This window comes from Mobula hypostoma, chromosome 26 (genome assembly GCF_963921235.1).
Source record: "Mobula hypostoma chromosome 26, sMobHyp1.1, whole genome shotgun sequence".
Taxonomy (NCBI): domain Eukaryota; kingdom Metazoa; phylum Chordata; class Chondrichthyes; order Myliobatiformes; family Myliobatidae; genus Mobula; species Mobula hypostoma.
The window spans coordinates 26,000,120-26,024,310 of NC_086122.1; the positions used below are offsets into that span (position 1 = coordinate 26,000,120).

The following is a 24,191-nucleotide window of genomic DNA, read 5'->3' on the forward strand; positions in this document are numbered from 1 at the left end:
TGCAAATTGTTAAGTAAAATGACTAATACAGGTCAGTATAGTATGTTGTTTCTTTTCTGTTATTGCACATTGATTAACATAGCTCATTGGAATCTGGTCAAATATCTGTTCTCCTGCAAATTTACTTTGGCATGAAATAAAGCAGCCTAGCCATTCATAGTTGACGAATTTACAAAGTCTCCCATCAGAGAGGTTTGGAAAATATGTTTGCAAGAGACGTGAGTATCCAGCACAGATCACTAGAGCAGCTTTCATATGTCCTAGGGCTATATAATTGTATGTAAATATGGCCCATTGGGACTTAACTCCCTAAAACTAAGACCTTTTTGAAGCAACACCTGCTATCATACTGGAGCAGATTTCTATAACTGAAATAAACTTACAACAATGAATATCATCAGAAACAGAGCAAATTGTCTCAAAACTATTAATTCTAAGATATGTCTCAAAACAGTGCTATTTCAACTTCAACTTGAACCTACTTTATTCATGCTGTAATAACCATTTGAACATAATTTATCACTTATCATTTGTGATATTGTTCAAATTCTACCTTTTTGCCTTCCTCCCCTCTTAAAACTGACAGGGGAGAGGATTCCCCAGGGAAGCTCAGCTAGAGCCAAAAGTATAAAATCTTGAGAGGCTCAGCTGTCCAGGGAAGGAAGGGAAGGTTCAAGGCAGCAATAAATAGAAGAGATTAATTAGTTTGAAAAACAGATGTGTTTCTGATCATAGATGTGATTCCAGGTTACTAATTAGAAACAAACTTGCAGATAATGATTACACCCCACCCCACCCTGGCTCAACTGTTCTGCCTTCATCAATATCTTTAGTTGTTGTTGTTCCTTTCTGTACCTTCTGGCGCATCAGGCGGCAACGTTGTCAAATTTTTTTTAGCATTTTTGTCTGTTTTACAAGGCCAAGTTACTAGCTTGATGCTCAACCCAGCACGGATGGAAAGCGTGCAAGGCCAGTACAGATGTTACTACACCACCAGACGGCTAAAAAATATGTATCAATGCAATAAACTCATCACTGTATAGACTTGCAGACCAAAATCTTATCAACACTACTCACTAATACGCAAACACGAGGAAATCTGCAGATGCTGGAAATACAAGCAACACACCCAAAATGCTGGTGGAACGCAGCAGGCCAGGCAGCATCTGTTGGAAGAGGTACAGTTGACGTTTCGGGCCGAGACCCTTCGGCAGTGGTCTCGGCCCGAAACGTCAACTGTACCTCTTCCAACAGATGCTGCCTGGCCTGCTGCGTTCCACCAGCATTTTGGGTGTGTTGCTACTCACTAATACAATGCATTATTCCACTTTACATGTTAAGAAATTAAATATGAAAGAAGAAACTTACAAAAATATGTCTTAAAAACTTTTTGTTTAAGCAGTCCTCTGGCTACCAAATAGACAATACTATATATGAAACTAGTTCGGGAGACCCTGAATGTATCTTGCTCTCTAACCAGTATTCAGTTCTGAACACAAAGTGGGGAGAAAATTTCCCTGGGGTGCTCAGCTCGAGCCAAAACTATAAAATCTTGAGTGGCTCTGCAGTCCAGAGAAGGAAGGGAAAGTTCAGGACAACAATAAATAGAGGAGATTCATTAGTTAGCAAAACAGATGTGTTTCTGATCATAGATGTGATTCCAGGATAGTATATCACATCACTGCTGCCAGAGTCAAGAATAATACTGCTGTGGAAAATTCTGGAGAGGGTGTATGAACACCCAAAGGTCACAGTCTATATTGATAGCGATAAAATGAACTGATTTTCAGAAATTAGAAATTATATTAAGAAGAAGGATTGCAGACCTTACCAAATTCTGTATGACTAGTGCCATATGTGAGTAACGACAGAAACAGAAAGAGAATACAAAGGAATGCTTGGTTAAAGAGAAGGTGTAAGATGAAGGGGTCTAGGTTCTTGGGTTGTTTGGTTTAGATTAAGAGAAGATGCTCCAGGTTATAGGCAGATGTATTGCACCATGACTGGGGGAAGGGTGTTGGCGGGGGAGCAAATAATGTCATAGGCAGGTTTGTTAGCATTACTGGAGAGAGCTGTCTGGCAGGGGGAAGAAGTTGGGAAAAGTTTCAGAAGGAAGAAAAGTAGACCAAAGATGGAAAAATTAAAATTTGTGAGAGTTTGGAAGGCAGTACAAAGTTTGGAAAACAGACAAAAATTAGTCTACTTGTGCTTAACGACACACACCTAAATGCAAAAGTATATTGGATAAGATTCTGAAAGATGCCCATAGAAATATGATCTGGTAGCTGTTAAAGAAACATGGTTTAAAGAGGGATTGAGATGACAATTTAATGTTCCCGATTAAAAGAGGGAAAAGAAAGGAAGGATTGGTGTTTGAACAACCAATACACCTCTAAAGAGTTACACAAGATCTGTTAGAAGGATGATCAAATTAGACCCTGTTAGTTGAACAAAGGACAAAATAAGCAACCATAATGTTAGAAATGTAATATAAATTTCCAAAACAATTTGTTCTTTCTAAGAAAATTGAGCAAATTTTATAGGCAAAGTGAAAATAAAACTCAAGTCGTAAAAATAGGGAATTTTAATTCCCCAACAAATCAGCTGGGATATAGTCAGTATTATCAGGTATAAAAAGTACAGAGTTCATAACTACGTTAAGGGGTTAGGAACGCATGTCAACAGATTGCTATAGGTAGCAGAACAAGCAGATATTGTTGAATAAAAAAGCATATGGGATGTTTAACTCTATTAGCCAAGATATAAGATACACATGTGAGTAGGAAGGTCATGCCAGAATTGTATGTTGGACCACAGTTTGAGTCTGGTGAATAGTTCTTCTCATGATTTGAAGGAAAGACATGATTCCACTGGAGAGAATGCGAAAAACATTTGAGCTTAAACACAAGAGATTCTGCAGATGCTGGAAATCTTTAGCAACACACACAAAATGCTGAAGGAACTCAGCAAGTCAGGCAGCATCTATGGAGGGGAAGAAACAGTTGATGTTTCGGTCGAAGGCCCTTCATCAGGATTTGAGGATAAAATGTTTAATGTGACTGGTAAAAGATGCTACCCAAAACAGATTTGTACAGCACAGTACTCACCTTGTCCGTGCCAACCATCAGCTCTATTCCTATATGCCTACATTAGGCACAAGTCACTCAAGGCCTTTTTTGTCTAGGTATCAATGCAAACATCTTTTAAATATTGTAATTGTATTAGCAACTCTAGCAACCACCACTTTGTGTGGGGATAAACTTACCTTTAAATTTCTCCCCTCTCATCTTAAACTTGTGCCCTCTAATCCTAGACTCCACTGCCCTGGGAAAAAGAGTTTCTGACCAATCCTATTTATGCCATTCATAATGTCATTAACTTCTATAAGATCATCCCTTGTAGTCCTATGTTCCAAGGAGAATATTTCCAAAACCCCCATGGTAGCTGGGAAATTTGAACCCTATGAACTATCCAACTGCCATCTTGTCCCAGTCTGATCTATTTTGTAATTCCAAACCCACCAAGGTGATTATCTTCTGAAGTGGCAACAAGAGAAAATCCCAAAGTGAGGGAGCTTAGGAATGGGAAATAAATATTTGCCTTTCCAGGAATCTCTTTATTCTGTGATTTTCAAATGCTTTTAAGAATGAGGGTTACCATATGAGGGACGTCTGGCAGGTTGGGCTGTATTCCCTGGAGTTCAGGAGAATGAGGGGGAACCTCGTAGAAACATTCCGAATGTTAAAAGGCCTGAACAGATTAGATATGGCAAAAAGTTATTTCCCATGGTAGGGGATTCTAGGACAAGAGGGCATGACTTCAGGATTGAAGGACGTCCTTTTAGAACTGAGATGGGGAGAAATTACTTTAGTTAGAGGGTGATAAATCTGTGGAATTTGTTGTATTTAAGGCAGAGATGGATAGGTTCTTGATTAGCCAGGGCATCAAAGGGTATGGGGTGAAAGGAGGGGAGTGGGGATGATGGGAAGAATTGGATCAGCCCATGATTGAATGGCGGAGTAGAATCGATGGGTCGAATGGCCTACTTCTGATCCTATATCCTATGGTCTTTTGGTCTAATATGGTATCAAAGAAAGGAGCCCCATTTGGACGGACCGCACTCCTCCTCGTGAAGACCCACTTTACTGTCAGAACACGAGGGAGAACGGTATGGAGAGGGACCCGTCGGTAGGGTTACATTGAAAGAGGTGGGAGGCCGGTCTGTGAAGCATAAATAGCAGCTGAATTTGTAGGGTCCAATGGTCTGTTTCTATGCTGTAAATACTTTGTAATATGACCGACAATGTTATAACGGTCTTCAATCCCCATAATACCACGGCTCTCCTTGCTGGATTGACTTTGAAGCGTCAGCCGTGTCTGTGGTCTGGAGCGTTTGGCATTCCAGCCGTCACTGTCTCCTTGCTGCTCCCAAGATCTGTGCACGAAACTGGAGTTCTCTCCTGAAAGCACCTCCCGGCAAGTTTTACTAGCTAAGGTAAGGAAATCACACGCGAGGATTTAACGGAATGGCGGCGAGAAACACTTCAACGCCGAATTATCCTTTCTCTTAGCAAGGAGTTGAGAGAAGCGGAACGGACAACCTACAGTCGAATTACGATGACTGAAGTCAAACAAAATATTTTTTAAAATGTTATCCTTGAGATTTAAAATTAATTTCCGCCTGCGGCGAGAGGTTGAAGTATTTAAACAGAGGACAATAATATGATGAATTTCTGAAGTATGTGACAATTACTTGGTCACGCTTTCCCAGGTTCTGTGTAGTTCTCTCCACTGGAGAGTCCGAAACGGGTCCATTCTTTGTCAGCTGCTCATTCTATTGTACCTTTAGCAATAAATTTAACTTAAAATCAGAGGTGGTGACCGTACAAAATGTCAGAATGACGCGCGAGGAACTATACAATGCGATCAAAAGTTAAAATCTGGTAACGTCCTTGTCAGGAACTACTTATCTGTTATTTTAAAAAAATAGATTCTACATCAAGTTCACTAATTCAATTTTTAAAGTGATAGGAAAGTGGCCCCTTTTGTGCGTGTTTGATAAACAACTGAGAGTGCGCCACAGCCAATGTTTCTATTTCTGTCTTGAGACGCGTTAGTCACGGGGCAGCTGAGGTTTAACATAGTTCCCGGTTACCCTTCCAAAAATTCAATATCCTCTAGGTTACGACTCTTGTATTAACCTCTTCCAAATATTAGAGTACACACTACTCGCCAAAAATGAGAAGCTCCTTTAATGAATGTGAATGGAAACAAACTGAAAATACATGAAATCTGAAATAGAAATAGGAATTGCTGGATCCATCATGATTGGGCCCCGGCGTTGCTTCCTCTCCCGAAAGGTCGACTTGTTTATTTCCCTCCATAGACGCTACGCAACTTGCGGAGATCTTCAAGCATTTTGTGTGCGTTGCTCAAGATTTCTAGAATCTGCAGAACCTCTTGGTGTCTCCCACAAGCAGTAGAACTGGTCTTATATAAGGATAATCAAATTACACCATATTAGTTGAACCAAAGACCAAAAAGAGCATTCGGAGTTGCACACTACGGAAATCCAAACAGTTTTGGGGGACATTGAAGAGCAAATTTGCAGGCAAATGTTCCTCCAAGTGAAACAGCAATTTACTTGTACTTCTTCCAGTCTAGTGTATTGCATTTGGCGCCATAATGAGAGACACTAAGCATACCTACAGGTTTGCAAAAGTAACTCTGAGGTCACCTTGCCTCTATTGAACTCTGAACTTGTGTTTTCTGCCCAAAACTCTGAAACTTTCTTCTCTATCTGCTTTATGGTGTTGCGGGGTATTCCCTCTGACCTTGCCCATCCTCTGGGTTTCCCCCCCTCCCCCTTTTCCTTCTCCCTGGGCCTCCTGTCCTATGATCCTCTCATATCCCTTTTGTCCAATCAACTGTCCAGCTCTTGGCTCCATCCCTCCCCCTCCTGTCTTCTCCTATCATTTTGGATCTCCTCCTCCCCCTCCCACTTTCAAATCCCTTACTAGCTCTTCCTTCAGTTAGTCCTGACTAAGGGTCTCGGCCCGAAACGTCGACTGTACCTCTTCCTAGAGATGCTGCCTGGCCTGCTGCGTTCACCAGCAACTTTGATGTGTGTTGCTTGAACTTCCAGCATCTGCAGAATTCCTTGTGTTTACCTACCTGTTGAAGCACAGTGAGACATTCAAGTTTTTAAAAAAAAAAGCACAGCACGTGATTTCTTCGGAAAAGAAGATGGTTGAGTAAAAAAAAAAGACAGGAAACAGACAAATTCACAGGTTCATAAACAGTGAGTACCAGGTGATAATAGTAGTATATTTTAACAAATCAGAAATAGCTGGCTACATCGGAAAGATAGATGTATTCAATGGCACAACAGATAACAGGCTCGTGTATCCTGAGTGAAATGACCAGAATTTGGAAGGAAATGAAATAGCCAATGAAAAGCAAGTGCCAGTTTTGCTGAGTGCACTGGGGTTAAAGCCATACAGTTTGCTTAGAAGTGTGACTGCTCCAATCAAACCAGCCAAAATGAGCTTTGCTGATATCAAGAAAGTAATGCAAGACCATTTAGAATAAAAACCATTGTTGATTGCAGGATGTTTTAGGTTTCATAAGTGGAATCAAAAGGAAGGGAAGCCCATTTCAGCACACATGGCTGAATTGCAGTTGTCTGAGCATTGTCAGTTCAGTGATGGACTTAATGATGTACTGAGAGATTGTTTAGTTTGTGGAATCTAACAAGAAATACATTCAAAAATTGCTCCTAAATGAAGCACAAGTTACATTTTTTAAAAAGCTGAAAAAGCTGTATCTATGGAAACAGCAGACAGAGACACCATTCAGTTGCAGACATGAATGAAAGTGAGTGTGAACAAAATTGCAACATCTAAACAGAAACCAGCCTGGCTGAATAAATTGTGTTGTGGCAGGGGCTCACATACACCAAAGCAATACAGGTTTAAAAATTAAACTTGCAGAAAATACAACAAAGTAGGGCATATACAAAGAGCTTGTCAGGCAGACAAAAGTGCAGTAAATGGACTACGCAGGGAAGAGAAAAAGATACAAAGTCAAGTTGCAGTTTCAGAAAGAGCACTAATCTGCACGTTGTTGATGAAAAAATCTGATAATAATGAGTGACATAGGACAGAGTAGCCTTGAGATTTACAATGTGAAAACTCACATTAGGGAAGCAATATGGCTTATACCAGAAGCAAACAGCAAGTTAATTAAAATGGAATTGGACACTGGCGGGGCTGTTTCAGTCATTGCACAAAATGAGTTTGAATGACAAATCAAAGATACTGAATTGAAGCCTGTAGATATCTAACTTATACAGGAGGAAGGATAGTTCCTGTGGGAATGACATTTGTAACTGTGAAATATAACAACCGACGAGCCATGTTGGGCTTGTATGTGATAGAAACAGGAGGGCCAGTTCCGTGAGAGCATGAGTGGCAGAGACAACCACAACTGATTGGAGATCCATCCGTCATTTGCATGCCACATCTCTTGAAATAGAGCCAACTGAGTGCGAACTAAGAAATGTTGTGAATGATGCCACAACAGTGTTCAAGGATGACATTGGAAAACTCAAACATATCAAGGGTAAAATAGTGTTAAACAAAAATGCATACCCAACTTTTACAAAGCCCGGCTGGTTCCTATACAATCCGTGATAAGATAGCCAGTGGGCTAGATTACATGAAGGCTGAAGGAATTATTTCTAAGGTTGAGTGGAGCCTTTGGAAGAATATTATATTGTTGCTATAATAGGCTTGGAGCAGCATCTGAATCTGCACTCGGGCAGAAATCCATGGACCAGATGCTGCAAGGCTGTTCAGGTACTCTGTGTTACCTAAATGACATCATTATTATTGGTAAGAATGACAAGAACATCTCCAAAATCTCAAGACAGCGTTAAAAAAAAAAGATTAGAAGATTATGGTGTCAGAGCACAGCACAATGTGTGAATTCATTAAACCAAACATCACTTACTGTGGTCACACTATTGACGTACAAGGATTACACAAGTGTGCTGAGAAAATTCCAGCAGTGGTGTATGCCAACACTATATAGTACTGTGCAAATGTCTTAGGGACCCTAGCTATATATATATGTATGTCCCTAAGTCTTTTGCACAGTTCTTTTCCTCTCCCTCTCTCTCTCTCTCTCTCTCTCTCCCTATATATATATAAAATATAGAACTTACATCTCTCTGTATGTTGAGATGCATTCTATATTTAGTTGGAGTTTACAGCTAAGTAGGGAGGAGTAGTGTGTATTTAATATTTCAGTAGTATTTTAGTAATATTGTAACTATATTTGATTAAGCTTTCTTGTTCGATTAAGTTATTCATTACGGGTTATCTGGAAAAGCACATGAATGACATCTGTTATCACGCCGCTGAGTCAACGAAGTTAGGCACGTTATTCACGGCTTCTTGTTTTTATTTCAATAAGTTTTATGTTTTGGAGTTACAAAACATAGCAGCAGGATTTTAACGTGAAACGTTATTTTTTTTCTTTCCACACGCTGGGTGACCTGATGCATGTTTGTCTGGAATTATAATTAATGTTAACTCTTTTGTAGATACATAAGTTTTGTTAGCATAAAAGTTAAAAATACTTTTGGCATGTGTGGGGGGGGGGTGGAGTGAAACTATCTTTAATTTAAATGTGAACAAGAATAAGTCAAATAATCCAGAATGTATTCTGAATGAACGAGCCATGACGAATAAACCCCACGTTCTTAAATCCTAATACAGTACTTTCAGAAACACCACTCCACGTTGTCTCATTGATTGAGACCCTCTCTCCGCCCGCCCCCACCACGTGGGAGGATATCACATGCTCTGAGTGATAATGTTTAAAATATCTGTTCCCTCAGAGTATTGATTGCAAGTACGACGTACACTCCTGCGCGTAATATCTGGTAGTCTTGAAATGCAAATCAAAGTCTTAAGAGGTTTCATTTAAAATTACGTATAAGAGAAATCTTTCTGCCTAAAACTATTATGCCTGCCATAGCGCAGTCCATGCCTGGCAGTTCCTTTCAATTTAAAAAAAAAATTTGAATTATATTTGTTTTTTTGTTCCAATTATAGAATTTGCTGACAGCAGTACTTGTAAATATTTCCGTGCGGTTACAGGTCCTACGCAGTTGACGGCTAATTTAATTAACTGCATGATCAGTTTCAGACAGTGGAAGCACAGTGACCGCAGACCAGTGTCTATAATACACCAATATAATCCATACGCGTGAATTTATTGCTAAAGTCGCAATGTAAAACAAAACATGGTTGATAAACTTTACTAGAGAGTAATTTATTAACATATCGAGCCCAAATTTGGCAAGATTTTCCTAAAAGTTGCTTTTTGATATTCATAGAAGTTTGAAGCTTAATAATGTGCAAGGAAATTGTAGATTCCTGCTTGTTTACTGTCACGTTTTGCTAATCGATTAAATGGAAGCGTTTCTAACAGTACCTAAACATTAAACATAGGCTGGGCGTGGTGCGTTTCTTGGTCTACCTTCCCCGTTTTTTCAGTTGTAGGGGACCTCTACTTCCACGCGTTTCGGTTGACGACATCAGAATATTAATAGATTTCGTTGGAATGAAATCCACCCATTGGTGTTTTTAAAACCTGTTTTAACTATGAGCTGGGGGAAGGAGCGGTATCAGTTTCTCAAAGATCCGATTTCGGACCTGATGATAAATGATAAAATCCAAAGCATTAACCCCAAAGCTTTCACCTCTGCGGGCACTATCCTTGATTTTATTCCCAGATGTAAAGTTAAATAGCAAATCAAACTCGAAAAAAAATACCGGAATCGGTCAGCCGACCAGTCCCATCTGCAGGAAGAGAAATACAGTAGAGCCAAAACTTAGATTTCCAGTATCTGCAGTTCCAAAAAAAATTTCACCGATTTGGTTATTAATTACAGCAATGACCCAGGTTCTCTTACCGCTGGACAGAAATATTCTCCGGATTTATCTGTAATAACTTATACATGAATTGTGGTTTAGCAGATACAGTCTTTTACCAGTAGGTTCTGCAGAACTCACATTGCAACTTTTAGTTTGAAGCACGTTTTAAAGTAGGTTTGCATTTAAATAGAATTGAAGATTGACCATGGGACACTACAGCATAGTAAAGACCCGCAATGTTTTTGTCGACATTTTAACCTACTCTAAGATCAATCTAAAGTTCAAACTAAATTTATCATCAAACTGTATTTGTCACCATGTACAGCCCTGGGATTCATTTTCTTGAGGGTATATTCAATAAATCTATGGAACAATAACCATAACAGAATCAATGAAAGACCACCTAACTTGGGTGCTCAACCAGAGTGCAGAAGACAACCAACTGTGCAAATGCAAAATGAAAGAAATAATAATAATCAATAAAAATTGAGAACATGAGATGAAGAGGCCTTGAAAATGAGGCCATTGGTTGAGAGAACGTTTCAGTGATTGGGCAAGTGAAGTTGAGTGAAGGTTCAGGAGCCTGGTGGTGTGAGTCCTGAGGTTCCTGTACCTTCTTCCTGATGGCAGCAACAGGAAGCAAGCCTGTCCTGGGTGGTGGGTGTCCCCTTCCCTCCTGTAGCCCTCCATTTTTCTATCCTCCACGTGCCTTTCTAATAATTTCTTAAATGGTCCTGATGTATCTGCCAATAGAGACAGGAAAGTTATAAAGCTCTGTACATGCTGGAAATCTGACATTAAAAAATGCCGGAGATCAACAGATCAGGCAGCATACTTTTAAGAAGGGCCCTTAATTTCCATAGATGCTGCCTGACCTGATTTTGAAACTTCAGTCCATTGAAAAAGATAACTCTGTTAAAGGGTTTCGCACATACCAGATTGTGAATATTCACTGATGCTCTAAATTATACTGTGAAGACTTGCGCATGATTGGGGGGGGGGGGAGAGTTGCTCTGAACTAGAGGGAAAGCAGCAAGGGTTAATCTTATGTATCATGCTAGTGACAGAATTCTTTGCTAAAGTTTTCCTGGAATGGAAATCCAAATGCAAGACTCCCCAATCCCCTAAAGCTTAGATTTTCTCAGAAGATCTTGCGGAGAGCAATGGAATGTTGAGACTCCTGCTGGGTAGATTGTCTGTTTGTTCACTGCAAAGAATCATAGTTCATAAGAACATAGAAATCAAAGCAGGAACATGCCATTTGTTCCCTTGTGTCTGCTCCATGATTCAAGGTGATCATAGCTGATCTACTACTACTTTACCATTATTTTCATCAATTCCATATTCACCTAATATCCAACACTCTTATCAACCTCAATCTTGAATATTGGACTGAGTTACTGAGCCTCCACAGCCCTCTTGGAAACAGAAACCCTGAGATTCACTACACTGAGAGAAGAAATTTCTTCCCATCTATGTCCTGAATAGCCAACTTTGATGGTGATCCCTATTTCTAGACATTCCAGCCAGAGGAAACATCAGTCCTGCACCTATTCAATGATGCTCTGTAGGATTTATTTTTAATTATTATACTTCAAGGAGAACACCTCTTATTCTTCTAAACTCAAGGAAGTGTAGGTACATAACCTCTCTTTTATGATGAAGCCACCATTTTAGGACTCATTCTGGAGGACCCTTGATCAAAGGTTTATGTGTCCTTAGACAGGACTTTAGCCGGCCGGTAGTGTTGTGGCTTCCACACCAGACTTTGAGGTGAGTGATCCCGGATTCAAATCTGGCCAGCTCCTTGCATGCTTTCCAATGAGCTAGCAACTTGCCTTCATAAAAAACAGATACAATGCTAAAGAAACAGCAAGGTTGTCACCCGATCTGCCACAACGCACGGAAAGGAACAACAGGTAGGACTTGATTGTCCATGTCATATGACATGACACATGATGATGATGATGATAATAACCATAACTGCAAGGAATCCATTACATCCTGTTGATGCAAATATCTGCATAACAACTTGTTAGTTTTGAGTTTTTGTTTAAGCGCAAATAAAGTAGAGCTACTAGGACTTGATGTTTCAATCCCTCTGGTAAGTCGGCACTCTCGATGTTCGCAGTGGGCTTGGAGTGGTGACAGGGAGGGAGGGATGGTACGTCATCAGGGTCATCAGGTGGGCACCCTCCTTCTTTGACGTTTCGTTGATAAGCCCACGACGTCTCCAGAGGGCTCAACGGTGCTACCTGGCGTCCCAGATACACCCCCCTCAGTTCCATACCCTCCTGTCTTCATCTTGCAGCCCAGTTGTCTTTCCTTTCAATCCAAATCCAATTGCTGCTTTCTTCTGCTGCGTCTGACAAGGACTTAATTGCTTGTTGGAATCTTCTTCTTCAATAGACTGGTCGTAGATGTAACCTTGAGATCACTATTAAATTAATAGTCATATTTTGATCATTTTACAAATGTATGTATATCTTAAACAACTTGTTGCTTCTTTTGAAGAAACAATAAAGCATTAATCACTCAAAGAGTTACAAACCTATATGATTGTCACAAGTTGTCCTGGTAAGACCTCAGATAAAGTTCGGAATCCTAAGGTTGAGCATGGTGCAACTAGTGTCCTGAGCTGCATATATTTCAATGCAAGAAGTATCGTAGGAAAGGAGGATGATAGTGCTGAAAATGAGGTAGCTGGTTTACAAACAGAGGCAATGTGTAGTGAGGAGAGGCTGTTGATAGGGCAAAATTGCAGTCAACAGGATAAGTTGCAGTGTAAAAGGCAGACAAAATTGAAAAGAGTGAATACAGGACTGAAGGTGTTGTATTTGAATGCATACAGTATACGGAATAAGGTGGATGAACTTGTAGCGCAGCTGCAGATTGGCAGGTACTGAATCATGGCTGAAAGGAGAATATAGCTAGGAGTTTAACGCCCAAGGATACATGAAAAGGATGGGCAAGAAGGATGAGGGGCAGCGTTGCTCTGTTGGTAAAAAGTGAAGTCAAATCATTAGAAACAGGTGACATAGTGTCAGAAGGTGGATAGAGCGAAGGAACTGCAAGGGTAAAAAGACCCTGATGGGAGTTGTATACGGACCTCCAAACAGTAGTGAGGATGTGATCTACAAATTACAATGGGAGATAGAAAATGCACAAAAGAGCAATGTTACAATAGACATGGGGGATTTTAATATGCAGATATATTGGGAAAATCAGGTTGGTGCCGAATTCCAGGAGGGGGAATTTCTAGAGTGCATATTAGATGGCCTTTTAGAGCAGTTGAATGTTGAGCCCACTAGGGGATCAGCTATTCTGGATTGGGTGTTGTGCAATGAACCAGAATTGATTAGAGAGCTTAAGGTAAAAGAACCCTTAGAGGGAAATGATCATAATATGATTGAATTCACCCTGAAATTTGAAAAGGAGAAGCTAAAGTCAGATGTAGCAGTATTACAGTGGAGTAAAGGGTATTACAGAAGCACAAGAGATGAGTTGGCCAGAAATGATTGGAAAAGAACACCGGCAGGGATGACAGCAGGGCAGCAACGGCTGGAATTTCTGGAAGCAATTCGGAAGGCACAGGATATATACATACCAAAGAGGAAGAAGTGTTCTAACGGAAAGATGACACAACTGGCTAACAAGAGAAATCAAAGCCAGTATAAAAGCCAAAGAGAGGGCATATAATAGAGCAAAAATGAGTGGGAAGATATAGGATCGGGAACCTTTTAAAAACCAACAGAAGGCAACTAAAAAAGTCATTAAGAAAGTAAACAACAGGAATTCTGCAGATGCTGGAAATTCAAGCAACACACATCAAAGTTGCTGGTGAACGCAGCAGGCCAGGCAGCATCTGTAGGAAGAGGTGCAGTCGACGTTTCAGGCCGAGACCCTTCATCAGGACTGACTGAAGGAAGAGTGAGTAAGGGATTTGAAAGTTGGAGGGGGAGGGGGAGATCCAAAATGATAGGAGAAGACAGGAGGGGGAGGGATAGAGCCAAGAGCTGGACAGGTGATAGGCAAAAGGGGATACGAGAGGATCATGGGACAGGAGGTCCGGGAAGAAAGACAAGGTGGGGGGACCCAGAGGATGGGCAAGAGGTATATTCAGAGGGACAGAGGGAGAAAAAGGAGAGTGAGAGAAAGAATGTGTGCATAAAAATAAGTAACAGATGGGGTACGAGAGGGAGGTGGGGCCTTAGCGGAAGTTAGAGAAGTCGATGTTCATTCCATCAGGTTGGAGGCTACCCAGACGGAATATAAGGTGTTGTTCCTCCAACCTGAGTGTGGCTTCATCTTTACAGTAGAGGAGGCCGTGGATAGACATGTCAGAATGGGAATGGGATGTGGAATTAAAATGTGTGGCCACTGGGAGATCCTGCTTTCTCTGGCGAACAGAGCGTAGATGTTCAGCAAAGCGGTCTCCCAGTCTGCGTCGGGTCTCGCCAATATATAAAAGGCCACATCGGGAGCACCGGACGCAGTATATCACCCCAGTCGACTCACAGGTGAAGTGTTGCCTCACCTGGAAGGACTGTTTGGGGCCCTGAATGGTGGTAAGGGAGGAAGTGTAAGGGCATGTGTAGCACTTGTTCCGCTTACACGGATAAGTGCCAGGAGGGAGATCAGTGGGGGGGGGGGGGGGGCACGAATGGACAAGGGAGTTGCACTCAATCCTCCCGCCACCCTACTAGGAATAGGGTTCCCCTGGTCCTCACCTACCACCCCACCAGCCTCCGGGTCCAACATATTATTCTCCGTAACTTCCACCACCTCCAACGGGATCCCACCACTAAACACATCTTTCCCTCCCCCCCCCCGCATTCCGCAGGGATCGCTCCCTACGCAACTCCCTTGTCCATTCGTCCCCCCCATCCCTCCCCACTGATCTCCCTCCTGGCACTTATCCGTGTAAGTGGAACAAGTGCTACACATGCCCTTACACTTCCTCCCTTACCACCATTCAGGGCCCCAAACAGTCCTTCCAGGTGAGGCAACACTTCACCTGTGAGTCGACTGGGGTAATATACTGCGTCCGGTGCTCCCGATGTGGCCTTTTATATATTGGCGAGACCCGACGCAGACTGGGAGACTGCTTTGCTGAACATCTACGCTCTGTCCGCCAGAGAAAGCAGGATCTCCCAGTGGCCACACATTTTAATTCCACATCCCATTCCCATTCTGACATGTCTATCCACGGCCTCCTCTACTGTAAAGATGAAGCCACACTCAGGTTGGAGGAACAACACCTTATATTCCGTCTGGGTAGCCTCCAACCTGATGGCATGAACATCGACTTCTCTAACTTCCGCTAAGGCCCCACCTCCCTGTCGTACCCCATCTGTTACTTATTTTTATGCACACATTCTTTCTCTCACTCTCCTTTTTCTCCCTCTGGCCCTCTGAATATACCTCTTGCCCATCCTCTAGGTCCCCCCCACCTTGTCTTTCTTCCCGGACCTCCTGTCCCATGATCCTCTCGTATCCCCTCTTGCCTATCACCTGTCCAGCTCTTGGCTCTATATCTCCCCCTCCTGTCTTCTCCTATCATTTTGGATCTCCCCCTCCCCCTCCAACTTTCAAATCCCTTACTCACTCTTCCTTCAGTTAGTCCTGACGAAGGGTCTCGGCCTGAAACGTCGACTGCACCTCTTCCTACAGATGCTGCCTGGCCTGCTGCGTTCACCAGCAACTTTGATGTGTGTTGATTAAGAAAGTAAAGATGGAATACAAAATTAAGCTAGCCAATAATATTAAAGAGGATATCAAAAGTTTCTTCAGATTCCTAAAGTGTAAAAGACAGGCAACAGTGGATTTTGGACTGCTGGAAAACAATGCTGGAAACGTAGTGATGGGGGACAAAGAAATGGCAGATAAACTGAATAGGTATTTTGCATCAGTTTTTACTGTGGAAGACACTAGCAGTATAATGGAAGTTCCAAGTGTCAGGGGTCATGAAGTGTGTGAAGTTACCATTACTGGAGAGATGGTTCTTGGGAAACTGAAAGGTCTGAAGGTAGATAAGTCACCTGGACCAGATGGTGTACATGCCAGGGTTCTGAAATGGATGGCTGAAATGAATATGGAGGCATTAGTAATGATCTTTCAAGAGTCACTAAATTCTGCAATGGTTCTGGAATACTGGAAAATTGCAAATGTTGCTCCACTCTCCAAGAAGGAAGAGAGGCAAAAGAAAGTAAACTATAGGCCAGTTAGTCTGCCCTCAGTGGTTGGGAAGATGTTGGAATTAGTTGTTAAGGATGCGGTTTCAGGGTACTTGGAGGCACATGGTAAAATAGACCATAGTCAGCATGGTTTCCTCAAGGATAAATCTTCCGTGACAAATTTGTTGGAATCCTTTGAAGAAACATCAAGCAGGATAGACAAAGGACAATTGGTTGATGTTGTATACTTGGATTTTCCAAAGGCCTTTGATAAGGTGCCACACATGAGGCTGCTTAACAAGCTACGAGCCCTTGGTATTACAGGAAAGATTCTAACATGGATAAAGCAGTGGCTGATTGGCAGGAGGCAAAGAGTGGAAATAAAGGGAGCTTTTTCAGGTTGGCTACCAGTGACTAGTGGTGTTCCACAGGGGTCTGTTTTGGGACCAGTTCTTTTAATATGTCAATGATTTGGGTGATAGAATTAATGGTTTTGTTGCAAAGTTTTCAGAAGATAAGAAGATAGGTGGAGGGGCAGGTAGTTTTGAGGAAGTAGAAAGGCTACAGAGGACTTAGACAGAGTAGGGGAATGGGCAAAGAAATGACAGATGGAATACAGTGTCAGGAAGTGTATGGCCATGCCATTTGGTAGAAAAAAATGAAAGGCTTGACTATTTTCTGAATGGAGAGAAGATACAAAAAGCTGAGGCGCAAAGGGACTTGGGAGTCCTTGTGCAGGATTCCCTAAAGGTTAATTTGAAGGTTGAGTCTGTGGGGAGGAAGGCTAATGTGAAGTCAGCATTTATTTCAAGAGGACTAGAATAGAAAAGAAAGGATGTAATGTTGAGATTTATAAAGCACTGGTGAGGCCTCACTTGGAGCAGTTTTGTGCCTCTAATCTTAGAAAGGATGTGCTGAAACTGGAGAGAGTTTAAAGGGGGTTCATGAAAATGATTCCAGGATTGAATGGCTTGTCATATGAAGAGCGTTTGATGGCTCTGGACCTGTACTCACTAGAATTCAGAAGAATGAAGGGTGACCTCATTGAAACCTATTGAATGTTGAAAGGCCTTGACAGAGTGGATTTAGAGAGGATGTTTCCTATGGTGGGAGAGTCTAAGATCAAAGGACACATTCTCAGAATAATGGGGCATCCTTTTAGAACAGAGATGAGGAGGAATTGCTTTAGCTAGACGGTGGTGAATCTGTGGAAATCTTTGCCACAAGCAGCTGTGGAGGCCAAGTCTTTATATATTTAAGGCAGAGGATGATAGATTCTTGATTGATCAGGGCGTGAAGGGATACAGGAAGAAGGCAGGAGATTGGGGCTGAGACGAAAATTGGATCAGCCGTGATAAAATGGTGGAACAGATGCGATGGGCCAAATGGCCTAATTCTGCTCCTGTATCTTATGACCTTATGGTCTTAAATGTTTTTTTAAGGGATCACAGGTGCTGTAATGCTTTATCTAAAAATAGATATCTTTGAATAGACAAAACATTCACTGAATCAATCACGCTCAAAAGAAAAAGAGATTCTATATTGATAATGTGAAATGCTGTAATAGTTTATAATTAGCTATTTGAATAGTTGTTGGCAACTTTTTGTAAGTTAAATGCAAATGAAGACTATTTAATCCATCTTTAGTATATGCAACCAGATGTCCCCAGTGTAACTAGACTATTTTTTAAAATTCTAGAATTTTGTTTCCACTATTCGAAACAGAACTCCACTAAAGATTATGATTGCTGTTTTTGTTTACCTAATATAGAGGTTCTCAACCTATGGTGCATGGACCCCTCGGTCAATGGGAGGGGTCCATGGCATAAAAAAGGTTGGAACCCCTGTTCTAATACAAGGTTAAATTTTCATTTGATTGCTTTAAAATTTAAGTAATTTGCATATTATAACATATTCTATACCACATACCAGCACAGATCCCTCCTTTAAAGAGATTATAAAGAGCACGTTCTCTTATTCTTGCCCATAATCCAGACTTCTGAATTTGCCTTTCATCCTCATATCTTGAATCCGTCTTGCTTACTGACCAGAACTGAAACAGCATTTAAGATATGCTTGAGAACTGTACAATTTGAATGAACCTTCCCTGACATGCGTTCCAATAAGAAAAGTAATGAATCTTAAAATATTTGACAATTCTAAATTTTGAAGAGGAAAATATCACGTAGCTTGCTTCTATGTTCTGAATAGGCAGAAGAACTGTAAATTGTAATTAAAACTGTTGAATTTCTACTTTTAGACCGAATTGTCATAATGGCACCAAAGAAGAAAAGTACCAAAAAAAACAAAAGTGAAAAGAATGAATTACCAAAAATAAGTATTGTTGAGGAAACCACCATTGATATAGACCAACTGAACCATCTCAATACTCTCTTCGATAGTGGATCAAATGGATTTCGATGCACAGCCACGGAAATCACCAATCCCAACCATGGTTCCATCATCTTGGAGGAAATCAACAGGATGCGCCAGGAGAGACTCCTCTCTGATCTCACACTATCCACAAAAAACAAATCCTATTACGTTCACAAAGTGGTGATGGCAGCTTGCAGTGATTATTTCCGCAGTATGCTAAAGAAAGATCCATCTGTCCAATGCGTAGATGTCAATGATGTGTCACCTTTGGGTTTGGCCTCTGCCATAAGCTATGCCTACACAGGGACACTCAGTTTGTCTCTTTACACCATTGGATGCACCATTGCTACTGCCACCCAATTCCAAATGTATACCTTGATCAACATGTGCGCTGACTTCCTTATTCAAGAAATTAATGTAGAAAACTGCATGTACATCTCCAACATTGCCGGAACATATGGGCTCAAGCAGGTTAAAGAATCAGTGAGGAAATTTATCCGTGAAAATTTCTTGGAGTTTTCGGAGAATGATCAATTCATGAAGCTGACTTATGACCAAATTAGTGACTTGTTGATGGATGATAGCCTGCAGCTGCCCTCTGAGCTCACTGCTTTCCAAATTGCTATGAAGTGGTTGCAGTTTGACTCCAAGAGGGTGAAACAAGCAGCTGATTTGCTGAGTAATATCAGATTTGGAACCATTTCAGCTCATGATCTGGTCAGTTATGTTCAACCTATCCCATGTATGATGCAAGATCCCGACTGCCATCGACTTCTAGTTAATGCCATGAACTACCACCTCCTGCCTTATCAACAGAACTTGATGCAGTCCAGAAGAACAAAGCTGAGAGGGGGACAGAAGGTATTGGTAACTGTGGGTGGTCGGCCAGCTTTGACTGAGAAGGCTTTGAGCAGAGAAATCTTATACAGAGACCCTGAAAATGGATGGAACAAACTTGCAGAAATGCCAGCCAAGAGCTTCAATCAATGTGTAGTGGTGATGGATGGCTTTTTGTATGTGGCTGGTGGTGAAGATCAAAACGATGCCAGAAATCAGGCTAAACACGCTGTCAGCAATTTAAGCAGGTAAAATGAATCCATTGTCCACTGGACTATGTTAGTAAACACATTTTTAAAGCTTTGAAAAGTAAGGACTAAGATCTATTCAAGAACAATGTTTAAAACATATGTAGACAGGTATATGAATAGAAAAGTTTGGACAGATATAGGCCAAATGTAGATATGCTGTATAACTCTATAACCCTAACCATGAATCCAACCATTTACTACATCAGGGATGCATGTTTTTCATGATAGAAGTGCTTGCGTGTATTTAAATACCTTTCATATTCTCAGGATATTCATAAGTAGATTACATTTACAGTAAATTGGAAAATGCTGATAAGAGTTGCATTTCATTCTTCTTAATACATGAATGGTCTTTGATGCATGATAAGTTCTAAGCAGTGGGACTGAATAACAGCAGAGAATATAACCATAGACCTCCAAGTTATAAAGCAATCAGATCTTTAACATAATTTTGAAAAAGTAAAAGATACTTAAAATACAAAAGTAATTGACATTTATATACGTTCCTAATCTGATGTGCAAAGTTATCCAAATACGTTAAGGGTTGTGGTTGCTACTATATTAAAAGCCATCAATGCAGCACAGCACTAGTGACCACAGATATGAAGTAAAACATTATGGATTCAATTCCAGAAGACTGAAAACCCGATGGAAGACTTTTATAATCATGGGATTTCCCGTGGCACTTTATTAGAATCTGAAGAACGGTGTTTTCAAGTTTGTTGGATATTTTTTGGGATGCTCCCGAATTTTCCCAAGTTTACTGCTGCCCATTACAATATTTTGGACTCGAATTATAATTTTTTGAGCTTTGGAATGAGATTTATTTAATCTTTGGCAAAAGTCAAGGGTAATAAGGCAGGTTCCTTAAGTTTGTTAAGTGCTTTCTTAAGGTTGTCACAGCTGGGGGGAGGAGTAGTGGGGACAAGCTCCCACTACCTATTAAATGCTCCCAATGGCGTGCGTCTCAAATAGCCTCTGACGACCAAGTCCAGCTCCTAGCCTCCACGTGTGGCTTAGCTACTAAGCCCAGTGGAACCGTTTCTACCGACAGGAGAAGGGGCAAAGGCAGGCTACTGGTGACTTAAAACCGGTCGCTTTGGGCAAATAAGGCTCTTCAGCTGTGATTGACAGCTCATTCAGGAGAAGGAGATCTGTGATCTCAAACTTCTACTGCCTTGCAGCTATACCCACTGACGGGGAAAGCTTCAGGAGCAAACCCCGAGAAAAAATACGGAGCTGGAGATCCCAAGGCAGTCTTATGTTGAGTTCAGCGCCGACTAGCAAATCCTGCAGCACTGTTGGTGCCAAACTGTATTGGCCTCTGCCATTCCTTTGGATTCATCAGCTGTGTGGAGAGGGGGAGCCTGCTACATGAACAACAGCTTGCTTTCCATATCATACTGCCCTGGCTTGCATATCACATAAACAGCTGGGTTGACCTCAGCCAATGGAGGGCCTCTCTCTTATAAGGCTAGGTTATTTAGCACTACTGATGTATCTAAATTTGAATATGAAGATGATTCACCCATCAATAAATGGTGATGAACTTACAGCATGGATCAGTACTTGGAGCTATGATGCTGTGGCATTACAGAGATTTGGTTGTCACAAGGACCAGGGTTGGCTGTTGGATGTCCCAGGATTTGGATGTTTCTAAAAGAAGTGGGGAAGTGGTGTTACTAATCAGAGTTAGTATCATAGCTGCAGAAAAGGAGGACATTGTGGAAAGGTAGTCCATTGAGTAAGTGTGGGAAGAAGTCAGAATGAAGAGGGGAACAATCACTTTATTGGGAGTATTCCATAGGTCCTCCAATAGCAACAGTGACACTGAGGAGCAGATCAGTAGGCAGATGTTGGAAAGGTGAAAAAGTAACAAGGTTGTTGTCATAGAAACATAGAAACATAGAAAATAGGTGCAGGAGTAGGCCATTTGGCCCTTTGAGCCTGTACCGCCATTTATTATGATCATGGCTGATCATCCAACTCAGAACCCCGCCCCAGCCTTCCCTCCATACCCCCTGATCCCCGTGGCCACAAGGGCCATATCTAACTCCCTCTTAAATATAGCCAATGAACTGGCCTCAACTGTTTCCTGTGGCAGAGAATTCCACAGATTCACCACTCTCTGTGTGAAGAAGTTTTTCCTAATCTCGGTCCTAAAAGGCTTCCCCTTTATCCTCAAACTGTGACCCCTTGTTCTGGACTTCCCCAACATCGGGAACAATCTTCCTGCATCTAGCCTGTCCAATCCCTTTAGGATTTTATATGTTTCAATCAGATCCCCCCTCAATCTTCTAAATTCCAACGAGTACAAGCCTAGTTCATCCAGTCTTTCTTCATATGAAAGTCCTGCCATCCCAGGAATCAATCTGGTGAACCTTCTTTGTACTCCCTCTATGGCAAGGATGTCTAGCCTCAGATTAGGGGACCAAAACTGCACACAATACTCCAGGTGTGGTCTCCCCAAGGCCTTGTACAACTGCAGTAGTACCTCCCTGCTCCTGTACTCAAATCCTCTCGCTATAAATGCCAGCATACCATTCGCCTTTTTCACCGCCTGCTGTACCTGCATGCCCACTTTCAATGACTGGTGTATAATGACACCCAGGTCTCGTTGCACCTCCCCTTTTCCTAATCGGCCACCATTCAGATAATAATCTGTTTTCCTATTTTTGCCACCAAAGTGGATAACTTCACAGTTATCCACATTAAATTGCATCTGCCATGAATTTGCCCACTCACCCAACCTATCCAAGTCACTCTGCATCCTCTTAGCATCCTCCTCACAGCTAACACTGCCACCCAGCTTCGTGTCTTCTGCAAACTTGGAGATGCTGCATTTAATTCCCTCATCCAAGTCATTAATATATATTGTAAACAACTGGGGTCCCAGCACTGAGCCTTGCGGTACCCCACTAGTCACCGCCTGCCATTCTGAAAAGGTCCTGTTTATTCCCACTCTTTGCTTCCTGTCTGCTAACCAATTCTCCATCCACATCAATACCTTACCCCCAATACCGTGTGCTTTAAGTTTGCACACTAATCTCCTGTGTGGGACCTTGTCAAAAGCCTTTTGAAAATCCAAATATACCACATCCACTGGTTCTCCCCTATCCACTCTACTAGTTACATCCTCAAAAAATTCTGAGATTCGTCAGACATGATTTTCCTTTCACAAATCCATGCTGACTTTGTCCGATGATTTCACCGCTTTCCAAATGTGCTGTTATCACATCTTTGATAACTGACTCCAGCAGTTTCCCCACCACCGATGTTAGGCTAACCGGTCTATAATTCCCCGGTTTCTCTCTCCCTCCTTTTTTAAAAAGTGGGGTTACATTAGCCACCCTCCAATCCTCAGGAACTAGTCCAGAATTTAACGAGTTTTGAAAAATTATCACTAATGCATCCACTATTTCTTGGGCTACTTCCTTAAGCACTCAAGGATGCAGACCATCTGGCCCTGGGGATTTATCTGCGTTCAATCCCTTCAATTTACCTAACACCACTTCCCTACTAACATGTATTTCACTTAGTTCCTCCATCTCACTGGACCCTCTGTCCCCTACTATTTCTGGAAGATTATTTATGTCCTCCTTAGTGAAGACAGAACCAAAGTAATTATTCAATTGGTCTGCCATGTCCTTGCTCCCCATAATCAATTCACCTGTTTCTGTCTGTAGGGGACCTACATTTGTCTTTACCAGTCTTTTCCTTTTTACATATCTATAAAAGCTTTTACAGTCAGTTTTTATGTTCCCTGCCGGTTTTCTCTCATAATCTTTTTTCCCCTTCCTAATTAAGCCCTTTGTCCTCCTCTGCTGAACTCTGAATTTCTCCCAGTTCTCAGGTGAGCCACTTTCTCTGGCTAATTTATATGCTTCTTCTTTGGAATTGATACTATCCCTAATTTCTCTTGTCAGCCACAGGTGCACTACCTTCCTTGATTTATTCTTTTGCCAAACTGGGATGAACAATTGTTGTAGTTCATCCATGCAACCTTTAAATGCTTGCCATTGCATATCCACCGTCAATCCTTTAAGTGTCATTTGCCAGTCTATCTTAGCTAATTCACGTCTCATACCTTCAAAGTTACCCCTCTTTAAGTTCAGAACCTTTGTTTCTGAATTAACTATGTCACTCTCCATCTTAATGAAGAATTCCACCATATTATGGTCACTCTTACCCATGGGGCCTCTCACGACAAGATTGCTAATTAACCCTTCCTCATTGCTCAAAACCCAGTCCAGAATAGCCTGCTCTCTAGTCGGTTCCTCGACATGTTGGTTCAAAAATCCATCCCGCATACATTCCGAGAAATCCTCTTCCTCAGCACCTTTACCAATTTGGTTCACCCAATCTACATGTAGATTGAAGTCACCCATTATAACTGCTGTTCCTTTATTGCACACATTTCTAATTTCCTGTTTAATACCATCTCCGACCTCACTACTACTGTTAGGTGGCCTGTACACAACTCCCACCAGCGTCTTCTGCCCCTTAGTGTTACACAGCTCTACCCATATCGATTCCACATCTTCCCGGCTTATGTCCTTCCTTTCTATTGCGTTAATCTCTTCTTTAACCAGCAACGCCACCCC

General features: G+C 41.6%; 1 protein-coding gene across 1 annotated transcript in view; it reads left to right on the top strand.

Moving 5' to 3' along the window:
- Positions 1 to 4,331: 4,331 nt before the first annotated feature.
- The window catches only part of LOC134338245 (kelch-like protein 31), a 31,777-nt gene continuing 11,917 nt past the window's right edge, over positions 4,332 to 24,191 (top strand). The window contains exons 1-2 of the mRNA XM_063033955.1: positions 4,332 to 4,495; positions 18,384 to 19,584. Of these exons, the coding sequence (XP_062890025.1) occupies positions 18,398 to 19,584 (1,187 nt within the window). The 5' untranslated portion in view covers positions 4,332 to 4,495; positions 18,384 to 18,397. The remainder of the gene's footprint in view (positions 4,496 to 18,383; positions 19,585 to 24,191) is intronic.